The sequence below is a fragment of the Saccoglossus kowalevskii genome, chromosome 4 (genome assembly GCF_978046115.1).
Source record: "Saccoglossus kowalevskii chromosome 4, keSacKowa6.1, whole genome shotgun sequence".
NCBI lineage: Eukaryota > Metazoa > Hemichordata > Enteropneusta > Harrimaniidae > Saccoglossus > Saccoglossus kowalevskii.
In genome coordinates, this window is record NC_140644.1 from 14525972 (window position 1) to 14550617 (window position 24646).

The 24646-nt window shown below is 35.1% G+C and overlaps 1 protein-coding gene across 1 annotated transcript; it reads left to right on the plus strand.

Annotated features, from left to right (window-relative positions):
* Positions 1-4282: 4282 nt before the first annotated feature.
* LOC102807533 (uncharacterized) lies at positions 4283-21483 on the plus strand. Its single transcript, XM_085498259.1, has 22 exons — positions 4283-4388; positions 4799-5085; positions 8630-8993; positions 9165-9232; positions 9498-9710; positions 9866-9934; positions 10641-10746; positions 12034-12162; positions 12364-12557; positions 13554-13618; positions 13792-13927; positions 15206-15309; positions 16465-16570; positions 17346-17499; positions 18109-18175; positions 18280-18346; positions 18800-18885; positions 19083-19209; positions 19549-19590; positions 19748-19861; positions 20162-20380; positions 20546-21483. Exons 1-22 carry the CDS (start codon positions 4283-4285, stop codon positions 20675-20677), a joined length of 2955 nt encoding a protein of 984 aa, XP_085354385.1. The 3' UTR covers positions 20678-21483.
* Positions 21484-24646: the final 3163 nt, after the last annotated feature.

The following is a 24646-nucleotide window of genomic DNA, read 5'->3' on the forward strand; positions in this document are numbered from 1 at the left end:
ATTTACTTATGCGTTTTGTAATAAAGAAATAAACAAACCTTTAGATTCATTATATTATAAGTTATATCAGACTTGCGTACTCGTATGCACTATTGTGTATTAAGTGATTGGATAAATACCGAACTAATTAAATTTTCCTTATGATTTGCAGCTCATAGGAAAGGTGTGTCTTTTAAATATAAAAAATAAAATATAAGTATATGTTCTATAATATTAGCTAAGTTCTGCAATTGATTGGCAATCCTTGAACTGGTGGAAAATATATTTATTAATCATTTGACGGAAATGTATATAGCAAAATAAATCTTGTTTTACAAAAAAAAAGTCCAGTATATCATGTCGCTGCACTTTATTATGCCATTAGATAAAAGTATTGCGTACACTCTGCAGTAATAGAAGGAGTATAATGATTGGGATTTTTACGGAAGTACGGTAATTGTCAATTGGAATCTAGGGTTCAAATTTAATATAACAAAGAATAAAGATTCAACCATGTCATTAGTGAATTACTTATTATATTAGCAAAAAGGGATCATTTGTCTGCACAATGCATGTATACGATTATTCGAACAACATAGTAAATTTGTAATGTATTAGTTTCATGTATTGTGAGGATTTGGCTTAACGAAGGATATTGATAGAATTTGCACAAATAATATAACATGTACGTATGTGTCTGAAATAAAGCGCCAGATGGATGCATTAGTCATATCACTGAATCGAAACTGACAAAAAATGATGATCAACTATATTCATCAGTTAAGCTACACCAGACGATTAATTTTGCAGTAGTGAGTTTTTTGGAAATGCGGTTGCATTTTGTGTCCATACATACACATTATTATCAAATCTAGACCCTGATACATGTTGACCTTGTCGAAGTTGGTGGGCAACGTAATCCGCCGACCCCTTGAACAGATTTACTGTTCCTTGATTCTTTGGAATACTTCGCATATAAAGGATATTTTACTGTGCAGACTATTTATAGTGAAACAACTTTGAACTTGACAACCAAACATAAATACATCAACAGTATCTTAGTATAATTTATACCTTACGGAGCTCCTAAAGATACACGTTTTAGAATCCATCCTGATACAAAAAGGTCAACTGTTGAAATCAACAGACCCATATATCAATGCAGCACAGATGGCAAACAGTGTTATAAAGATATAGTTATAGAACATGCCTCTAGCCTAACGAGCAGAGAATCATTTTCGATAGCTGCACATTTTCAAAGATTGAAAGTGAATAATTATTGTGGATCAGTAATCGCTATCTAAAAACTGCACTGGCGCTTACTACACGTTTTCGACTCATCACTCATACATGCAATCATCAACCAATCACTAATAATGGTATAGCTAGACCAATTCCAACAAAAACAATTTTTCTAATCAAAAAGTAGTCCATCTGTCATGAGCATTTATCTTCTTTTTTACTGTTCACCACTCCGTTAAATCATTTGTCTTCAACATTTACCTGTTTTTCAATATCAAAAGTGTAATATTGCAAACTTTCTATTACAATTACATTGGGCTGATAATATATTCATTATTTAATGTTGCGTTATACCCAGTAAGTGACATAATGGTTGGTTCTATTAAAACAGTTGAAGCTACTTGCAAAGATCATCTTTTGCAGCATTTTCCTGTTCATCAAACATGTTATTAGAGCATGTCATCGTATGACTGTCGCACTTATTGTAACTAAATTGGGTTATGCCATAGAATTTGTGCAGGGAATGCAACTGCGGCATTTCTTGTGAAGTGATTTAGGCTGCATTTTTTTATGGATGCAGTTAACCATATATTAAACAATACCTAATTTGTAACTCATCTACAAACTTATATTTTATACTATTAATTAGAACATGCAAGATTGACGTCACGTACTCGGTCTCGGTGATCTAGGTTATAAATATTTTTTTGTTTTTTATGACCATTTTTTCACAACTATTTTTTTTCATTTAATATTTGGCGACAAAGGAGATGTAAAATACACACGAATACTAATATTTGGGAACACCAACTATCCCTCTTTTTGAAAATCAACTGCTGCATTAGACGGTACCCTGGAGTCTCTTTTGTTACCATACGTCAATTCACATTATGGATTCGCAGATATTCCAACTACGATTGCACAATGAATCATTTACATGTCTTTCTTATAAACTGTATATGCAACTTTACGTACAGCTTCAATACGTCCTGCTTAATCAATACTCACCCCGAATCCATTATTATTTTAAAATATTAGTAAACTTGCTAATTTTCGGAGGACAGTATAAGTTTTAAAATTCGTAGTTATGTGGTACAGCGAGCATTGCAAGTTTCGCACTTAGCATCACTGAACGTGGTGAGATGTATATTAAGACTGATAACCAAGTATTTTTTCACATACTTGACTCTATCCAGATGTGATATATTGCATTGGACAGCTCACCTTATATTGTATGGGTCGTAAACACGTCATCATGAACAACTATTACAAACGCACGATATATTTAAATTGTTTCCCGTGAAACGCAACACACAAGTTGACAGGAAACTCACCAAACGAGGCAGTTTCTTTGGTGATGTCATTATGTGTCACGTGTCTTGAAGATGGTATGTTTCAACACCACGTGCATGAATGAAATGACTTATTAAATAATTATAAGAATGCAGGCGTCTTATTATCTTAATTAAGTATTATAAGTTAGTAATTAAATATCGAATTCTACTGCTCCGTACAGGGTTCGTAATACTTGTTTTATTTTTCAAGCTGCATATAAGATTAACCTGAGTGTACAATTGAATACCAAAATACGCGACATCAGTGGACATGCAAACATAAAGATCTAAATCCACGCGATCAACGTGATTTGTTGACGTATTCCCAAGAGTGTCATTAAAATTACCTGTACACTTACCGTATGTTACTTGAATATTTATGATGTTTTACGAGCTTGGTTACGACCTTTTGCATACATTTTTTTAACAATAAATTTCGATGTATTAGGCAGCGCCTTGGGCGTAAATATATCTCCGTTCGACAATAACTCATTTTTAGATATAGCAGCAAAAATAAATATTAGAGTTTTATGCTACCCGTAATGTTTTTAATGTTTTTGCCCTAGTGCGACGAAGTATCGAATATTATGTATTATGATATTTACGTAATACAGGAATTTGAAACTATATAGTCTCGCGTGTAAAATTAGGCCTTTTTGTATAACGCAAAGTAAATTAAAATATAGGTCTTAAACACGTCGACAACATTCCAATATTTAGTGTGACCTAAACTGCATATTTATTCACTTACGAGATTGACTGACATGTTTAGAAATCCATTTGAATATATAAGACGGACTGTCACTGCTATCATGAGCAACGTGGGAACGCAAACAGTGTATCAGGCTTAATTTAGCTATTGTCGTACCCCCGAATTCTTTCGTATTAGTACTACGCCTGTCCTACAAAAAACTAGGATTAAGGCGAAATACGTATAGCTAATAACTAATTTTTTCCCAAATTGCGAATTGGTTATCAAATACAACACATTTCAATCTTCCGTCTCCCGAAGCATTTCTGTTTATGGCTTCTCTAGTGCAGATCGACAGAAAAAAAAAGCAATCAAAAAGTGCGCACATGGTTGTCTGGTGTATTCACTTTAATCTTTTACCGATTGCATCCGCACGACTAGTAGCGTTAATTGGTATTCAATTCACATTATATCATGCTATACTGTCCTCAACTTTACCGTCTCCCCAATTTCCGCGCACGGTTGCCAAATACGATTTGTCTATTGGTGAACGCTGTAACTATTACATGTTTTTTTAATTATATGTGAAGTGACTTTTAAATCACAATTCAGTTGAAATGCACCAACTTGCTTACACGTTGTGTGCACAATTGAGGCATATTTTCTTTCACGTGGCATGCCTGGACTAGACAGTGTGTAATCCTATTGTGATCAGTAAAACGCGTTGACAGACATTTTACACATTGTGATTACATATGGTAGTTTTAGTAACAAATATTGTTGCAATATAAAGATCGTCAATCTGTATTAGTCACTGTCATTATCATCACTAAACTCCTTGTTGTCTTCTTGTCAAACACAACGGAAGTGGCTTAAAGCGTGAGGGTCGTCACCTGCGCACGTGCGAAAATTGGGTCCCAAGCGACGATAACAACATACGCTAAAACGCAATGGCTTATGGGTAGACGCTTGTTTGTAAACAATGACACGCTATGGCATTCTGACGCATGAGTAGGTGACGAGTCCCCTGCTTTAAATGCGGGGAAGTTTGCATGATGACAGAAAAACAATAGAACCCTTGCGGTTGATGAATGCGTGTAAGATTGAACATTATGCAGATTGCCGGTCAGCGTGCCGAGCAGGTCTGTTCGACGAACGGTGATCCTGGTTTCGATTGTGATTCGATGAATTAATATATAAATTTTGTTCAACACACAGGCTTCTTCGTAAAAGCCATACAACCCGGTAAGTAGAAAATGTAAACAATAAATTGGGGATAGATTTAATAATTGTAATATTTTGTACATGATACACCATGACATGATTAAACGTAGAATACAAAAATAGATACTTACCAATGCAATTACGGATGGTACTCATTACAAAGAAACTAGCTCAACCATATTACATGTATACATGGTACTCATTACATATTACATGTATAATAATATATTTAGTCAGACTCTACCACATAGACTCAACTTCATTGTGAGAAACACTTTTAGATATTTATATTATAGACATGTTCATGTTTTTCCGCCCTTCTACGAAGGTTACCCTGTGTCCTGCAATGATCATTACGTTCGTATCATCGCTACGGGGACCGTCCCGGTCGATGGCATCTACACCGTTAACAATGACGGCAACGAGTTATCTGTGTACTGTGACATGACCCGTGATGGAGGTGGATGGACTTTGCTGTTTACCATGAAGACTGGTGACTATTTTTGGGTTACGTTGTCTTTACACAGAAAAAGTACCCCAAGCCTGTATAAGTCCTACTCCATACTCGATGTGGCAGACTATTTTAAAACTAATTCAACAGGTGATACTATGCAGGTGAGTTATTTTAATTCTCTTTTCATGTTAAAAAGCATTAAATCCATCGGCCCAAAGAGCAAATAAAATCTTTACTCAATTATACTGTCCACAACGGAGGTGAAATAAATGAAAACAGCATTCACAGAAGTTTTGGTCAACTGTGATATGTTCGGTTGTTGTTGATTTTAGAATGTAACACGTTGGCTCATGAAACTGGAAAAGCATGTACAGTCATATAGTCAGGTTGTTCTTAGTAATAATAGAGAATAATAATAATTAGATGCAAGAAGCTGAACACTGTTATGTGGTCGTAGACCTAATACAATTCCCATAGACGATGTTGTTAATGTTTGGTTCCATATCACTAATGCAAATCGTTGATGAATGTCAGTTCCATATATATGTATTGCACACACAAGTGTCGAATATCAAAAGTTGAAAGCTTTCGTTGAGCTGAACACGGATTACACACAGGTGACATGAAAACTACTTTTCAAACCGTTTGAGTACATTGTACATTAGCCTAACTCGTCTCAAATAATATTTTGTTTTAACCAGGATTCCAGTAATCCCAAGAGAAATAATATACTTTCAAAACAAGCCTTGTTTGATTTACCGAAACAGACAAAGAATTAGTATTATAACTATTGTATGTAATATTGTGGGAGGTATAAGCACTGAACAAAATATATTCAAATGCAGGGTAGGGTATTGTATTTCGTAATGTTTGTTTTGTCTTTAATGCGACATATGGCAATGTCCGTGTAAGACCAGACTTTTATTCCATGTATAACCTTGTTTCTCATCTGTGCGAGACTTCGGTACTTTGATCATGATACTCCCACGAAAATGTAACTTGGGTTTGTTATGCGGCGGGCGGACAAAAACATAAAGATAAAAATAATGTTTTTAGCAATTGTTTGCACTTATAAGGCGGCGGGCGCGAGAAATTACGCTAAAATAAAATATAATTTTTATTTCATTTTCGACTCCTGTTCATTCGGCGGGTTCGCGAAACAAGGGATAATAAAAGTCTGGCCTAACAACAGATGTGTATTTCAAATGCTTATTGCTTTCGTTATTATATTCGGGGTTTGTGAGTTTCATTACCCCCACAGCTTAGCAGGCACGTGTACATGCATTTACTGATCAATGAATATTGATGAACACTGCACTATGCAGCCAAGTCAATATTGTTCTTGTTGAGCACTGTACGACTCCTGCAAAATTAATTTCTGTAACATAGTTTTGCATTAATGAAGAATAATGACAGAGTCATCGAACGTTTTATTATGTGTGAGGAGGGGGTATGTGCCGTTATCTTTTTAGGTGTGTGTACAACATTTGTGACTTCCAATGTCAGAGACACTGATGCCCGTACAAAATAATATAACATTAAATTTAATTAAATTCTGTAGGCATCTATTAGCTGGATGTGCATTGTCATATGCGACAACACTGTATTCATTTATCCAAATTTGGAGTGGTACTTCGATTGGTAATATAGCACAGTATATTTCTACATTTTTATAAAGCGAAGTCACTGTCTTTGTAATGTTAATTGCTGTATCTTTGAACTTACAAACTTTCACTAAGTATTCCAGCACTCCGGAATCGCATATCAACATAAGTAACTCTAATATTACTCAAAAGCGTTCACTTAGTTCCCGTATTCTCCGAGTACAAACAGTTTTTCTTTTAGACCGATATACGCAGTTAATTTAAACCAACTAGCCTGGAAATGGTCGATATTTCTGCGTATTGAATGTGAACTATTCTTCCTAGACGGATCAATATCTCAAATTACCAAGTGTACTTTCATCCACTTTAAAATACCTGAAATAAAACTGGCGAAATAACACACCGTATTTCTTGTTTCCGATAGTCTCACTTATACGCACTTCTGATGCTCCGCGTAGGCGTAGAAATTGTTTCCTTAATATAATTGTACTGCTTTGCAAAATAAATATTTCTTTTTTTTTCAGCTCAGTTCTCTGAATGCATCAAACAAATAATCATACTTCCACTTGACACCACGTGAACGTTCCGTGATAGATTGTCATTAAGTGAATACTAAGCTCACTGCACGGCGTCTTGTAGTATCGTTTAGTGCGATTGCAATAACCCGAAAAGCGACTAAAACTGTACTCGAAAATAATGAAAAAAAGAACCCAATGTTTGAATGACATTTATTCACTGAAACTAGGGAAATCGTACACAGGTGACATGCTAACTGGGGTTATTTGGCTATTAACGTCATCCTTGAACTCAGGATTTTAATACCACATATGCAAAGATATGAATAGACACTGACACCACTGACAGTTTTTATATGTGATTTATATTGTTATTATTATACTCATTTATATAAAAGATTATATACAACTTTTATTAGTGCAAATTAAGCTATAGTTGTCATCGGGTCATGGCTTATAAAAACAAACCATTAACTAATTACCGCAGCGCTTACGTATGTTATTTACAATTTAATTTACTCATATAAAGACGCTGAGACAAGTACAAGGTTTTATTAAGTTGCATTTAGGTATAAGTCACTTAACATTTTTAATGGATTTTGCAATTGTGTTTTGTAATTGAATGTGTTGATGTAATTGAATTTCCATACAAACTATTACAGCACTTACATATTTTTATTATATAGGGAAAAAAAAGAATTTTGTCAATAAAAAACATACATGAAGTACCCACATATTTTATTTTAAAGTTGATATTTAAATATAAGTAGATTGATAAGTAGAACTTGATAAATAATTTATTTCACAAATTGTAATAGATAAATCCATCTAATATAATAGTGTTGTAATGAATGAATATAGTTTGATATGGGTTTGTGAAAAGACTAAAATGCATTTGATTCTTTGTTAAAATAACGGTGAAGTACTGCGAACATTACAGAGCGTGATTGATATACCTGTCAACATTGGAATCAGTTCCAAATGGATCTGATTTGAAATTAAATGTTCTGAGAAGTTGTCACTTGGTACACAAGCCTAAAACACGTGTTGCTGCGACTCAGTCACGCCATGTGCAAGATAACGTTTACTATCCCTCTTACTCAATTCATAGAGGTTGTCATATTTTGACAAAACACAATATATCATTTTGTACGTGAATTCCTATTTCCCCCTAATCAATACCGTATTGTATTTACCAAATTTCAAACAGTGCATCGAGGGGTATGAATCTTCTCTTCCATAAAAGTTATATGTATAATAATATTTATTATCAGAGAGTTTATCACTTAGTGCTGTCTCTATGTTTACTCTTAATTTATTTTAATTACGCGGAATTGCATTCAATGCATATCCAGTGGCATTTCAATTACATTATTGGAAAGTATTTCCACACTAGTTGAAATTAAAGCCTGCCTTAAAATACTATATGGATTACTAAAACATTAAAAGTCGTGTTAGTGATATTAAATTATTAAATTCAAAATTTACCATCAAGTTTTAATTCTTACAATCTGTCCTAATAATAATAATAAATGGATTCAAAGATAGAGAAAACATGATTGGGTGACTGTATATTATATTTTCAGTACCGAATTGAAGCAAACGAACCAGGCCGTTGGGGAGGAATCTGGCAAGTACCATCTACGTTCACGTTTGCTTCTGATCAACCCAATCAAGTTTCTACATTAGTGACGAAATTTGATGATTGGGCAGAGGGAAATGCTGAATCCGTGGGTAATATAATGCCGTGGAAGTATGATAATTCGTTTGGATACGGAAAAATTCTCGCCACTAAAGACGTTGATTTGTTGGGTAATAAATGGGGGACATTGTCCTGCACCTCCGGATGTGACTGCTCGCCTGGGTGCTCAATATCTTCGGCTATGTGGATGAATCCTGAAATGCAATATCCCAATGCAATGTGGTATTGGATGAAAGAAAACCGACCACGTGAGTATTAATATTTATTGTAAAGTTGGCGCAACAAAATAATCCGTGAATGCGTGCACTGATGCAACAATTTATTGGAAGTATAGCTATATTTAATTGTTATACACGCCCATAAGAATTGAGATCTATGGCGTATTAATACTGCTTGCTTTGCTTACTGCTTGTCCACAGCTATCGAATTGCAGTGCACAGAAGATACCGATCCCCTGGAACACTGGAAGCAAGTTTCAAAAGAAGAGGTGAGTGGAAGCATATTTGGATATCGAGTACGGTGGGTGTTACTACGTGTGCTGGTTCGGGTCCCATGATAAATATTTGTTCTTTTTCACGTATAAAGCTGCCATCAAAAAAAATCTACAACATTTGTACAAAACAATTGATGTATAATCTATGATATCGTCCGTAATTTGTTTTCACCGCTTTTTGTTTGTTGCTCAGTACTATATATACCTGATTTTCTCAAATGTGATTTATGTAATATTTGTAATTGCCTGTAAATCACAGGAGATACAGCTTGCAATGAGTGTATTGAGTCCAGATGCTACCAGTATGCCATGGGAGACATCGATGAACGTGTTGACTATAGTGACTACGTACACATCCAGTGACTGTGGGACCACGGCGGCTGACGACTTAATTATCGTATATAGACTGTTGAAAGCAATATCCGCATCGGATATTAGTAGTGCAGACACAGCAATACAACCTCTAATAAAGGTTTGGTTTCTTGTACAATATATTATAAATGTTCTATTACAAGACTATTACAATAGTGGACTAATTGTTGATACATGATGCAAGATGTCTCACTGACGAAACAACATTGTATAATGCGTTGCATCTTATGTTTTGAATACATTTTAATTTAACAGAACTTCATCAACTCTGCAAGCGGTCTTCTGAAGACGAAACATAGAACAGAGTGGGTTACAGCTAGCCAGGTAGCATTTTAACATTCTATAATATTAGTTAACCTAGCAACTATTGATTTACATACGACTCTATTAATGATATGAAACAATTTGATTTAATCAACTTTACTACATAAATTTGAAATGATTTCCCCACACTATACGAATTCTTGATATTATTATTTGTGCATAAGAAGTACGCTTCTTTTTTTAATTGTTCGTAATGGGCAAATCAAATCACCACACACGAGCGCCTCCGTTAAAATCGACGTTAAATAAGTACGCATATCCCATAATGCTATTAAAAATGACGTCATTGTAACCATCAATCCTGCAACCGTTCCTACATAATTTGATACATACTGTTACATACACTCACATGCACTTGACTTTACTTCTTTTTTAAATGGGTCCATACAATGTATGAATTCGAACGTCTTTAACTAAACATCTGTTTCTTAAACGCATCAGCCCGACACAAAATTCTGAGCGATGATGTAGATGTTCGAAGTATCGAAATTCACGATATTTGTATACAAATAGTGAGGTTCTGAGCGTGATACTATTTCTTATGACCCTTAATAATAAACTCACCGTCTTGGTGGTAATCGACGATCATTATATATATATATATAACAGCAATTCTTATTTTCAACAACTGTCAATTTAAATATGAAAAGTTTGGAAATTGAATATGAATATGAATCTAATCATAACCTATATTGTCTTTTCAAAGTTCGTTGGAGCTTCGAGTGTCATGGCAACCATTGATGAGTTTGCTCAGAAAGTGTCTGAAGCACTTTTGCCAACGGATATTGTCGTTGTCGATGCAGAGAATATCAGTAAGTATGCACGGCTTGTGAGCATAAGGTTATAGATCATATGTGTAATATACCGAAATTTAGATGTAGTTGACTATAAAAAATTAATTGACAAATAAATCATTGATGTGTTGTTGAAGTTGTTTTATGTTATGATTTAGTTTATTTATACTCTACTGGTCAACGCCACACGTAGGATCCTGGTGTATTCAACGCTACTTCATAGACACAAAGGATTATTAGCGAGAAAATGTCAAAGCTCTGAAATATATATATATATATATGGATTCAAAAACAATGCAGTAAAGGCAATTGATTTGGCTAATATGTTGTCGTGTATCTACATCTATTTATCACGACAGTTTGGCATGATACACAGAGATTTCAATCTGAGCATTATCCTGGGTCGTTTTGTCCACGTTTATTGTTTGTTTCGTTTGCTCTTTTTGCGTTTAATCTGTCACCTGATCTACAACGCAATTTCCATACCCACCATGTCAGGTTCAATTAAGACAAACGATATATGATATAGACCAAAATGCAATTGCATTTAAACTTCGAAAAAGAAACGATACCAAAAAGACAGATAGAAAACGATAACGAATGTCAAATAAAGTAAAACCAATCGTGAACAAAAGCCTATACCTACATGATGTTAATCACATCTTTGTCGATAAAGTCGTGTATTATTGTGCGTGCTGTGTATATCTTAATATAAATCCTAGTAATTTTATTGGTCAATTCAAGCGGATAACAACTTCACAAAATAACCAAAATCACATTATGTTGGCGGTTTTACTTAATCGTGAGATTATTATATAAAATTCTTAACCCTACAATATGAGAGTTATTGTTAAAATAATTTAGTTATTGTGGTGGATCTTATATGTCATATTCGTAATATTTTCATCATTTTGACTTCATACAATCATAACCGAGAATAAAAGAAAATTGGGATCACCGGATAATTTTGTAAGATACAAAAATCCGACATATGGTGAGATTATTTTTTCATATCTCAAACGTGGGAGTAAAAAATTGTACATTATTATTGATACTAAATCTAACATTGTTAAAATCTTTTAAAAAATTACATATAATTTACTGATTTTCCAGGGTGATATTATTTTTTCATTATATACAGTGAGAGGTTATTTCCCATAATACATTGCGGATATGTTCGTTGACATACTCAGTAGTGTAACATTTGAATTCGGCTCAAACAGCCTTAAACTTGTTGACTTACTGACATCGATGAATGAATTAATAAATCAAATAAATAAATGACATTCGGTTTTTTTCTTTTAGTTTTCGTAGTTCAGATGATGAACTTATCTTCCACAAACACCACCGGCGTGGAGTTTACCAATAATGATGAAGATTGGTCAGTGACAATTTCTTCCGACGTTTTCCGTGATTTGCTCGATATACATGGCGGTAAGTTGCAAATAATAAAGTGCGCATGCTCAATCACAAGTTGATGATAGTTGAACACAAAATGGACTATCCACTTCACTGACTTCATACGTCAGTGTATCTAAAAAAACGAGATTTACGACCTTGTCTAGAAAATTGCGTTTATACTCTACACTGTAAGAAACAGACTGTTAATTATATATGTGTTTGTTTCGTGTATAGAGGGCACAAAAGTGGCTTTCATTGGGGTGTTGTACAAGAACGTCTCAGAACTACTAACCAACGATGTCCATGGTGGTGCTGTTTACAGCGAAGACGACATCATTACACTTGGTAAATCTGTAATCTCCGCAACGGTGAGGATTAATGGTGACCTGATCAGTGTACCAGTGGATTACCGGCTTCCAGTAGATCCGGTATGCGACTATCCCTAATCAAGTTTTTATTTTTATGGATGTATGATTTGGTAGGCAGTCCGTGGCGGATTGTTTCTTATCACATACCCGTATTGCCCGGCCTCGTAACGCTATGGAAATCCCGATGCACGCCCGAGCCCCGTTTAACATATTTGGTCTATTTCCTGGAACTACTTTCTGTTTACAAACAACGCGTGTAATTTGATATTATTGTCTGCGCTTTGAAAATGGCTGACGATATTATTCAGTGGATGGGAAATAAACCGAAAGACCAGTAGGACTCATTATTACCCTGACGAAAGCCGGAAACACCACAACAAAGCACAGAGATAATTGATCACAAAAACGTGTCAAGTTTACAGCACTGCGATACTGTCTCCATGGAAGATCACCGGCGCATTTCAGATATTTTTAGTCGAGCTACGCCCGAATCAAGAACTGTGAACCAAACTGCTTCTTGTCAGGCAATTGTGTGAAATCAACGTGTCTCTACCTGCGCCTACAACATAGCTGCAAGAAAACGTCCGTTTGTTATGTATTATTCGGACGGTCAGTAAATGACTAACTTAGCTGTACTGTAGTATTCATTCTTAAGAAAGAAAGTTTATAATGAGTTCGTATTTATTACCGTTAAAATATTGTCATAACTTTACGTTATAACATAACTTTGCTGTTTGCTTAAAACGTAATTTGTTGATATATTTGGCGACATTCGTTTGTGTATTGTGTGTGAGTTTTACTATTTTTTCAGGCGTAGCTCGACTAAGAATATCTGAAATGCGCCGATGATCTTCCATGGAGACAGTATCGTAGTGCTGTAAATTTGACACGTTTTTGTGACCAGTTTAATAATGTGTCGGGTGCTTCCGCCGCACGACCTCGGGCCGCAAAAGCCGTATTCAGTCCATAAAGAATATTTAATATGTGAGACGTCTATACCTCGGAAATTGTTTACGACTGTATGTTCTTATATAATGAATGTGATCGTTTTTGCAGGTGGACGATGTAGCTGGTCCATATGACCTTAAATCGGCGTGCGTCTTTTTGGAATACAAACATGAGTAAGTTAAGGGACAGTACATTATAGCATAACGGGGGGAGCGTATCTGTTTAAAGTGCCAAAGCGCGTTTGTCGAGTTACCAGTTTGAATCCCGTGTTTCATGTATTTGATGTAAGCTCTTGTAGATTCTGAGGCTGCAGCTAACGTGATTACGTCACTTTATTTTATTTCAGTGCCATATATGGTAATGGACAAAACACGTGGTCGTCAGAAGGTTGCGATGTAACCCATTCCACCGGGGTATTCATAGAATGCCACTGTAACCACACTACTAACTTCGCAGTTCTGATGCAGGTGGTGCCGTTTGAGGTAAATTCACAGCTGCATTATTTATGTCAAAGCAGATAGACAAACACGCAGTACTTGTTAACGTCATCGTGCAGCGTACGATCGAATTACTTGTAAACAGTGTATTTTACACACGTTCCATACGTCGTATGGGAACCATGGACACGGCGGAACGCGACCACTGTAGTACATTACGTCTTATGAAATTATAGAAGATGGTGTTTGCTTCATTAATATTTAAGATGAATTTTCTTTGATACAGCACATTAATTGAAGGTATAAAAGATATATACGGCTTAACCATTCAATTGCAGCACACTGGAATCTCGTGCCATTTGTTCAACTGTGTAGGAAACAGTTCAGTTCATTAATTGAACTGAAAGTGCACCAGCAATCAACGCATCTCGATTTCGAATCAATATGAATGCATTTCTTGGTTTCTAGGTGGGGTATATCCGTCTGAATGATTAGTTTGATCGATTAGACGATTGTTCAAAACCTGGAAAATGTTATATATTGATAATTCACAGTTAATACAAAGTCTAGACAATTCCGCGGTCCGTCCGTTTTCGTCTGGCTCTAAGCTCTACGTGGTATCACTCGGTAAATGAAAGAGCGCAATTTCACAGTCGCGCATGGTATTATAAGTTGTATTCTATACAGTATTTTCGTAATTAGCTTTTTTTCATTTGTGTTATTCTCGAAAAACCTCGAACAATACTTATGTAGTGTGTCTGAATGCATGAAGAATTTTTAGATTAAGAAAATTAAATTGTCCGCATTGAAATAAAAACAGTATAAACACCTACTGAGATGGGGATACAAATAAACTTGATCACGTGCAATGCGACCAATGATTTTGTATTTAGAATTATACAGAGCAATATATCCAACTTTAGTATGTGGGAGATGTTTCTATATTATTTATATAAGTGTATTGTAGGCATATCACAACGCCCGCATTCATGTATGATTCAACGTCTAAACGTACACTTAAATATAGATTTGATATATAGCAGAGAAAATGTCTGCTGCCGTCGCAAATGCAATGTATCGATAGTTTTTGTACAACATGATTACAGAGTTACCCAATAACATTTCAATCGAATGCAAAATTTCACAAAATGAATAAACACATTTTTTCGGACGAAATATTTGTTACCGATCGCAAATACAATGCATAGCTAGATGTGTGAAATACTAGTAATTACCAAGTTATTCAGAAACATTTCAAAGGTATGCAATATTTCACCAAAAAATCAATCGAAATTACCTGTTTTTTTGTTTTAATTAATTCAGATTCCGGAACGACATTTCGTAGTATTACGTTATATCACATACACTGGTTGTAGTATATCCATTGTTGCTATGTGCGCAACTCTTGGATTATACTCCTATCTTAGGTAGGTTTTCCACATTTTTATAATAATATACACATTATCATATTTACGTATGCTCACTGATCAAACAGACATACATAAACAATCCCCTTGAATATATATTTATAATTTTTGTAAAACTATGTCACATTTCTCAATCTACATTGAATAATACTTAATATAACCGCTAAACATCAACATATTTTCTGTATACAATGATGTGTACGGATTATCACATGTTTTTCTAAAACGATACACTGCCCTCTGTGTTGAGAAAGGGGTAATTGAATATAAAATGACGTACGATCTAATGGAATGTTATTGTTCTTAGAAGATAATATAATATTAATAACTCCAAGCTAAATTATTATGTAAATATCCAATATACAAACTGAAATCCAGATTTAGGAATACAGTATCAATGCAATACACCTCAAATGAACAGTTTAGTTCAGCACTAAAGTGTTCATCTACATGTAATCAGATAAAACGAAGCTTTCCGAGGGGAATTTATCAGTAATTTAGCTGTACAAATTTCCTCATTTAAAATTCAATTAAAATTTGTAAATATATACATAATGTGTGGGCAGACCGCATCAACACATGTGTAATATACCGCAAATATGCGCTGACCTCTATGACCAGGACACGTAGTAGTTCAAACGTCATCAATTATTACATCATGCTCATCTTTATGCATGGTTAATTGATATGAACAAATACGACGACATTATACTAGTATTAAACCACAGGGAGTTGGACAAACATATGTATTTTAATAAATTATTATTACATGAGTTTTTCTTACTCCCTGTGATTATACTGATTAGAAAACAATGCAGTCTACATTCAGAATTATTTGAAAACGTGTTCATAATTTTTTGTTGGGGATCAAGAACGACGCCACCGGCTTGTCTAAGTGAGTGTAATAATGATGAAAATTCTAGTAACCTTCAGGGTGTAACTTATTCCGATGTGTCTTGTATGTTTCGAAGACGTCTTTCTTTTTCTTGAATGGGAATATTCGATAACACAACGTGGTATAGTTCCAATATTCCAGTTTTAGAATATTATAATTGAGCAGCTAATTTATACTTTATGTAAATATAGACACGTAATGAAAGGGTGTAATATGCCAATACACGATAAACCCATCATATTTATACTATTACTTTCCAGAACATTACTACCAGCTGAGAGAATAAGTATACACAAGAACCTCATACTAGCTATCATGTTATCGCACTTGGTTTCCATGGCAACTGAGTCTGCATCTCAAGTCGAGGTGAGTTAATGCAGTATATGATGCATGTAAACGATTCATTGCGCATGACATATAAAATATTGTATATTGTAACTAGTATACTTGACACGTAATGACTTTTGTATATTGTAACTAGTATACTTGACACGTAATGACTATTGTATATTGTAACTAGTATACTTGACACGTAATGACTATTGTATATTGTAACTAGTATACTTGACACGTAATGACTATTGTATATTGTAACTAGTATACTTGACACGTAATGACTATTGTATATAGTAACTAGTATACTTGACACGTAATGACTATTGTATATTGTAACTAGTATACTTGACACGTAATGACTATTGTATATTGTAACTAGTATAATTGACACGTAATGACTATTGTATATAGTAACTAGTATACTTGACACGTAATGACTATTGTATATTGTAACTAGTATACTTGACACGTAATGACTATTGTATATTGTAACTAGTATAGTTCACACGTAATGACTATTGTATATAGTAACTAGTATACTTAACACGTAATGACTATTGTATATTGTAACTAGTATACTTGACACGTAATGACTATTGTATATTGTAACTAGTATACTTGACACGTAATGACTATTGTATATTGTTACTAGTATACTTGACACGTAATGACTATTGTATATTGTGACTAGTATACTTGACACGTAATGACTATTGTATATAGTAACTAGTAATCGACGTACGCTGGGCGTGATGATGCGTCTTTGTATTTCAACTGACATGCATCATACTCTATCACCCCGTAGGTGGCGTGCAAGATATTCGCTGTACTTCTGCACTATACGTGTACTGCTATGTTTTTGTGGATGCTGGCAGAGGGAATTCACCTGTATCGCCAAATAGTCGCTGTGTACGGAAGTGAACGAAGCTGGATGAATTACTATTATACAATGGCATGGGGTAAATCCACTCAATGTACAAACTTTCATTCATATGCTTTGTGGTGACGTATATTGATTGCGGCGTTTTTGACGAAATTTGTTGTTTAATTTGACTAAAGTATCTATGGTTATATTTTGTGCTAACAGTTGATATGTCCATACTGTAATACCCAAATGTATTATTTGTTAGCGGGGGGGGGGGGCGTTTGTGAAATGCTTTTTTTCTATTGTGGGGCTGTTGCGAGATGCAGAAATTCGATGTTAGAATTCATGAAGAAAATAAAGATATTGTCGCGGATGATTTTCCCATTTGGTTTAAAATTGTGTTGTTGTTTTTTTTTGTTTTTTTTTTTTTAAATAATCACCTGATTTTCAAGAATGTAATGTTAGCTTCTTGAATCAAAAGAAATGCTTGTCGCTTGTAATTTTTCTTTTTTTTAAATTCGCCCTTGGAAGTTTTTGAGTTTCATAAAATCACAGTCCCTCAACAAATGATATTAGCAATATACGACGAAACATATTTATTTTAAAATTAAGAAAAACAAAGTTTGCTCTTGTAATTCAAACTAAGTGAAAGTGAGAGTCTTTCGGAATAAAAAATATTGTTTTTTTTTTATTTCATATACAGGAACACCTTTTTTGATTGTAGCAATAACTGCGGGAATACGTATTGAGGACTACGGCGCCGTGAACCAGTAAGTAGAAAGTTACATATTGTTAGCAAAACGCATACGGAATAAACGAACGTTTTTTCAATAAAGTAACAATTTAATTATGATATTTCTTCTCCCCTTAACAGTTGCTGGCTGTCAGTTGAGAGTGGACTTATTTGGGCGTTTGTTGGACCAGCAATACTAATCATGACCGTAAGTGTTATTGTGAACGACATCGGAACACATCCATGTGCATACCATTAATGTCAGTTATTCACTTATGTCGGCACAGATTCAAATATTAAGTTACAGCGTGCCATAATTTTGCGGCATTTTACGGGGTATTTATTTTATACTCCCGCTGTACTGTCTTTGTGCATACTCTGAGGAATCCTCGTAATACACTCATAGTACTATATATTTCAAGTTAGTGAAAATTACCAAACATCACGTTGTTCCGAACGTCTTTAATTGTCGCTTAAACATATCACCTGGTTTGCCAAATAATCACTAGTGTACTAGATGACACAACTGCACCATTTCCAACGGTCAGACCTCAAATCATTTCTTTGTCTTACTAAACCTGAAATAAACTACTTATCCATTGAAGCCAGGTCGAAATTAAAATTATCAATCGATAATTGGTGTCTGAATTCTTTGTTACAGGGGAATTTAGTGGTTCTCATAATGGTCGTACGAGTCGTGGTGTCCGCCTCCCATGCCAGTGGCCAGAAACAAAACGACCATGTCAAGTAAGTTGGATTTCCTGCGAAATAGGTATACTGTGTGGTAATGTGGGATATGGTACACAGCGCCATACGGAGTTACTTGTATGATTTCAACTCGGTGATGCGGTGCTTTAATGATTCACTCGGTGTCGGATACTTATCAGTGTGCATACACTTTAAAATGGTGTAACCATAGCATATGATTGGTATTTTATTTACAGAGCCGGTGTGAAGAGTTCCCTGCTGTTGTTACCACTACTTGGCATCACGTGGTGTTTCGGATTGTTTGCCACTGGTGAAGAAACCATTGCGTTTCTTTATATATTTTCAATTCTTAATTCGTTGCAGGTAGGTACAATCAGAACACATGTAAATGTTCTTTTACGCATCACAACAAATTGACTGGCTGATAATTACACGAGGTCACTTTTTGTATGATGAACATCTTTAAAGTATAATAATGCATTTGAAGATTCATCCGAAATAAAATGATGAGTTTTCACTCCCTGCTCCAGGGTTGCAAGTTTGTTTTATATATGACATTCTTATTAGAGTGCCTCGGCCATGGGTATAACAAATATGCTCATTGTATATAACCCTGTTTGCAATGCCTGATGTTATACCAATTTCACATCAATGGGTTCGTCTTGCTTCATACTTCTGAAGATATTCTATTTCTCTATGCAGGGATTATTCATATTTCTGTTTCACGTGGTGTATAATTCCGAGGTAAGTTGTCCATACTGATAGTTTTGTTGTTTCAGCTATTGAAATACTGTGTAACAGTGACGATGACTTTTGTCGTCTCGCCCCCCCCCGGTCATGTTGGTACGCTCAGGGCCTTTAACGGATATGACATATTTAGTAATTATTTACTTCATTGCAGGTAAGAGCTGCCCTTAGACGCAAAAAGGAGAAGTTCGAGGCAGAACGTGGCCAGTTCGGAACGTCGACAAATGCCACGGTAAGCACGACAAGGTTTATTACGAAAAAATTAAAAGTCAGCTCTAAGGCTGTTTTAAGCATATAACCCTCATCAGCCGAAACATATCCGGTAATTGCGATTGAGCAATCATTGCACAATAGAGCAATTACATGTATTATCATTAATAATACATTTATTCATCAATATGTAATCGAACGCGATTACCTGTTGAATCATACAGTAATGTTTGTGTCACACTTGTAAAGAAGTTACGTGTGGTTGAGGGTGTTGCTTTGCAGTCAAGATTTCGTAAAATGAAGTGTATAACTCCCTCAAACTATTCAAATTACATCTGTTGTTGTTTTTTCACCGCAGGCTGGGTCTTGGTACACTCGTAGCACCATGGCTTCGAGGTCAACACGTGTTACAAGGATGTCTTCAGAGCAGACCCTGCATCTTGAAGACGTTGTCAATGATGTGAAGATGGTCGAAGACGCGAAATTGAGCGAACCCCCCAAAAAACTGACAACCAATGAAAACCAAACACCCACTGCTCGGAGTAGTAGAAATTCATTGATCGTGCACCCCAACGAGGTAATAGTACTTTATGTATTTCTATTGGTGCGTACAATTGTTTTATAGTATGCAGTAACTATCGCAAACATATTCTATACCTCACCATACCAATATATCCTTCCATACCATCAATATCATACTACACGATTGGTCTAATTTCCGATTATCCGTCTTCTATTACAGTCTACAATGGCTTTGAGAAAATGCTCAGTCGAGACAATCTCCAGACAGCCGAGGGTACGTCCACTCGTATTGAGGCAACCGAGAGAACGACCGAACACATTGAATCGCCCTGAAGAGGGCGACATGTGGTGATCCGTTATGACAACGAAGGAATGTTAATGTGCTTGAGACGACAATTGCAAAGGATTTTGTGAGCATGTGCATTAATTTTTAAAATTATCGAGAAGACGGAATATAAAAGAAATACTTGTATATATGTATCATATAGCAAACCAGTATACACAAATGAACATTTGCTAAGAAGTTAAGCCTAGATTGAGTTTGTAGTAGAACAAGTGATTTAAACACTCACAAAATGAAACCAATGCGAATCATTTTAATTGTTTCCAAATTTCTGGTAATTTTTAGGGTATGGTATTCTCATTGTTTAATCGTATTAGCTTTAGTGCTATGCAATTGCTGGTATAATATCGTACTTCCTATTTTTGTAAACCCACCAAATCGAATTAAGAAATTCTATACATTCAGATGGTAGACATGTCCGTTTAAAACGTAGTCAATTTCATTATTGTATTTTAGAGGATTTCTTTCAAGTTTAAGGTCATAGAGTGACCCCAAGTCCAATCTCCGTCCATTGGTCGTGTTGCCCATAAAGTATAATATATTATATTACAAGAGTAGTGTACGGTAAATACAAACGTGCGACTGTTTATAGCGATTTACATACGATTTACATTATCCGTATATTTTAGTCAAAATATAATATTTATACGTCATACATCATTACATTATCCTAACCTCAGTAGTTAGTCTCTTTATTGGATTTTGTTACCATTTCACATACTTAATAAGGATTGGTTTTGTATGTTGTAGTGTTTCTCATTCGCGTTCCATAATGTAATCGGTATATTTCAGATTAAAGTTGTGCGTTTCAACAATTTCAAGTACAGTGTTGGTGTTTTCTTGCAGCATTGAGAAACATTAATAATTGGTAGAATATTTTTTTGATAACTGTCAAATGTAAAAACAAATCTATGTCTCAAGCACATTTGTGCTCGGCAACTTCAATTTAAACGGATGTTTTATTAAACATACTTGTTGCATATAATTATAACACAATGACTGGTTATGTAAATATTATGCAGCTGTTGAGATGTGGATCTACATGGCAAGCAAGAAAGAGTCTTCTCCGATACAAAACATGACAGTTTTGTTTGGGCTTACTATGTTTGTTGCGTAATGACGGTGTAATTATGCCACCGTTTTTTTTTTTTTTTTGTGTGTGTGTGTACAAACAATGGATGGACGACCAAGGCGCGCGTTCATTCATTCATTACCACATTATTGGAAAGTCGGCAACTGCTTCGGACGTGTTATTGAATATGACATTGAAAACTTAGAGAGAGATACAACGCCTTCTCAGTAGCAAAGAATGGAATAATCGTGTCTTGTTAAAACGCGGTGGTCGTCGCGCTACGCATATGCGACATTTGTGTTGATAAACATTGATTTTCCCACAATCCAATGTGCTATTCTAACAGAAATCACAAGTATGAGGTTTGACCTTGGCGCGACTTGCACTGAATACCGCCGATGACTCTTTCGATACCTTCCAATCACCTAAAAATTACCTAATTAAAGCTTGGAAACGTCGCATTTTGTACTCGTTGATCTGCGCAACAGTCAAAGTTGTAATATTTGTGTCTATGAGACCAATATTTCTCGTGCATGTTTCAAATGCTGCTTGCATGAATTAACTGAAGATCTTAATGTGTAACTCACTGGGTTTATTCTGTATAGTGGGTAAACAAATACAAACCATGCTGCGTCCATCACTGGCTCACAAGAGAATACATGCGCACTAGTCTGCGCTACTTAATATTCATGAGGGCGGGTCATAGTTCAACATAACATCTTGTTACAGTGCATGCGTGGCGAGACGATTACCGCGCTCTAAATTTAAAAGTCAATGTACCTTTAAATTAAAGTTAACAGTTGAAATAGAGACCCTTGATGAATCAGCAATGTGAATGCCAGCAAGGATATAAATATAGATTTCTATCAATGCGTGGTAATCAACTTTGACATTTACTATAGAGATAGCTTTCATCTACTAAATGTCGCCCTCAACGTCATTCTTTCGGATAACATCTGTGTTGCTCCAATCCGTCGTCATGGGCATAATTCACTGGCTGTACCGTTCAAATGAACTTTCGACTTGCTTACATCTGACATCAAATACGGGCATGTACTGTAAAGGGGTTAATTATTCATTGGGTTTTAATTTGGCTTATTTCGCTGACTGAAAAATGCGCTAAATTAAAACCCAGTGAATATGTAAAATTTAGCATAGAACACATTATCTAAATGATAAAACAGTGAATTTAAAACCCACTGAATATGCCTGAAATGGTAAATCAGTGAAATTTAAACCCAGTGAAAATTAGTGATTTTACAGTATCTCACTTCATATAAGAAAACAAAAAACAAATAACGCTGAACTAATAAGTAATTTAGCACTGTGTTTTTAGATAACATGCACTTGACATCCATATGTCATTTGGCGTTCAAATACCAAGCATCTACTTACTATTGTTTCTTCGTGGATTAGATGAGATCAACAGTGTCGTTCGACATTCGAATAAAACCGCTCTCACATGAATCACATTTATTGAATATTCAACACCGGAAGATGATGTACGTATTTGAAGACAAGACGCGAAACAAGACACACCATTATCGGTCGAGGAAATTACTTTATATCCAAATATATAATGAAAAATTCAGACAAAATGAATAGCTGTACGCAAGTATTACAGTCAGCTGCATGATAAGAACGCGTGTCATTTTAAGGTTACCATTGCATAAATTATGTTTAAAGCGGGGGAATCGTCGCCTGCACATGCGTTAGATGGCCATGGCGTGTCATTGTTTACAAACAAGCGTCTACCCATGAGCCTTTGCGTTTTTAGCGTGTGTTGTTATCGTCGCTTGGGACTCAATTCCCGCGCGTGCGCAGGTGACGATTCTCTCGCTTTAACGACGATTCGTTTTATCGAATTAGTTCTACCATATAAATGTTGACAAGCACTGACATTATAGTAAACATTCACTCCACAATGTTTGACAAAGGATAGGTCTTAGATATAAGCCTAGTAACAAGGTAACATTTGATGTTATCTCCTTTGGTATCCAGTTAACACAAGATATTTATAATTCGTTCTCATAGTTGACTACATTGTTATTTTTACTGACAGTAAACGTACAGGGGTTAATTTATATTTGGGGATTATTCTGCCAAAAGTTGGGCACTGCAGTAATTTTGAAAAAGATTGTGGTTTCAAGAACACTAGATATTATCAATATTCAGGCCTTGTTCTAACCTCAAAAAAAACAACTAAAATATATGGCGATTCTGGCAGACAAGCAAACACAAGTACAGATATAAAGGGCTTCTTTTTTATTCGCATTTTAATTTCATTATCGATTAGCTATACGAATCTGAGATTTGAGGTTGTTAGTAATTTAAACTGTCGTAATATTGTTAACTGGCTCCACTCCTGATTACTTCGCAAGCATACTCGATGCTTTTTATATTAGATGAGTCGGGCATGGATAACTAGGAATCTTTCATTAGGGTATTTTCGTAATGAAAAAGTTAACATAATGATTAAATTGTTTAAAAATTAAATACAAAAAATAATAATGATTACATTATGAAATGAAATAAAATTAGAGATATAGACGCGAGATAGATATCCTCAGGCTGATGTGTGATTTATATGCGAAATTATGAACTTTATCAATCGAGAATGTCGAATATACGCATTGTTTAAAAAACAAACAAACAAAAAAGCTGCCAGTGGAACCCGTTCCGACAAATATAATGGCATCGATCAAGACACCATTATGTTCAGCTTTGGCGTGTTTGTATGATCATAGGATTCTCCTAACATATTATTTTAATTTGGGTTGACTGAAATTATGGGATTAAATTGAATAGCAGTTTAGATGTAACTATATTTTATTAATATAAGCTCAGCGCAATGCATGGAGGCACACATGTTTAGAATATTATAACACGGTGATATAATTATCATC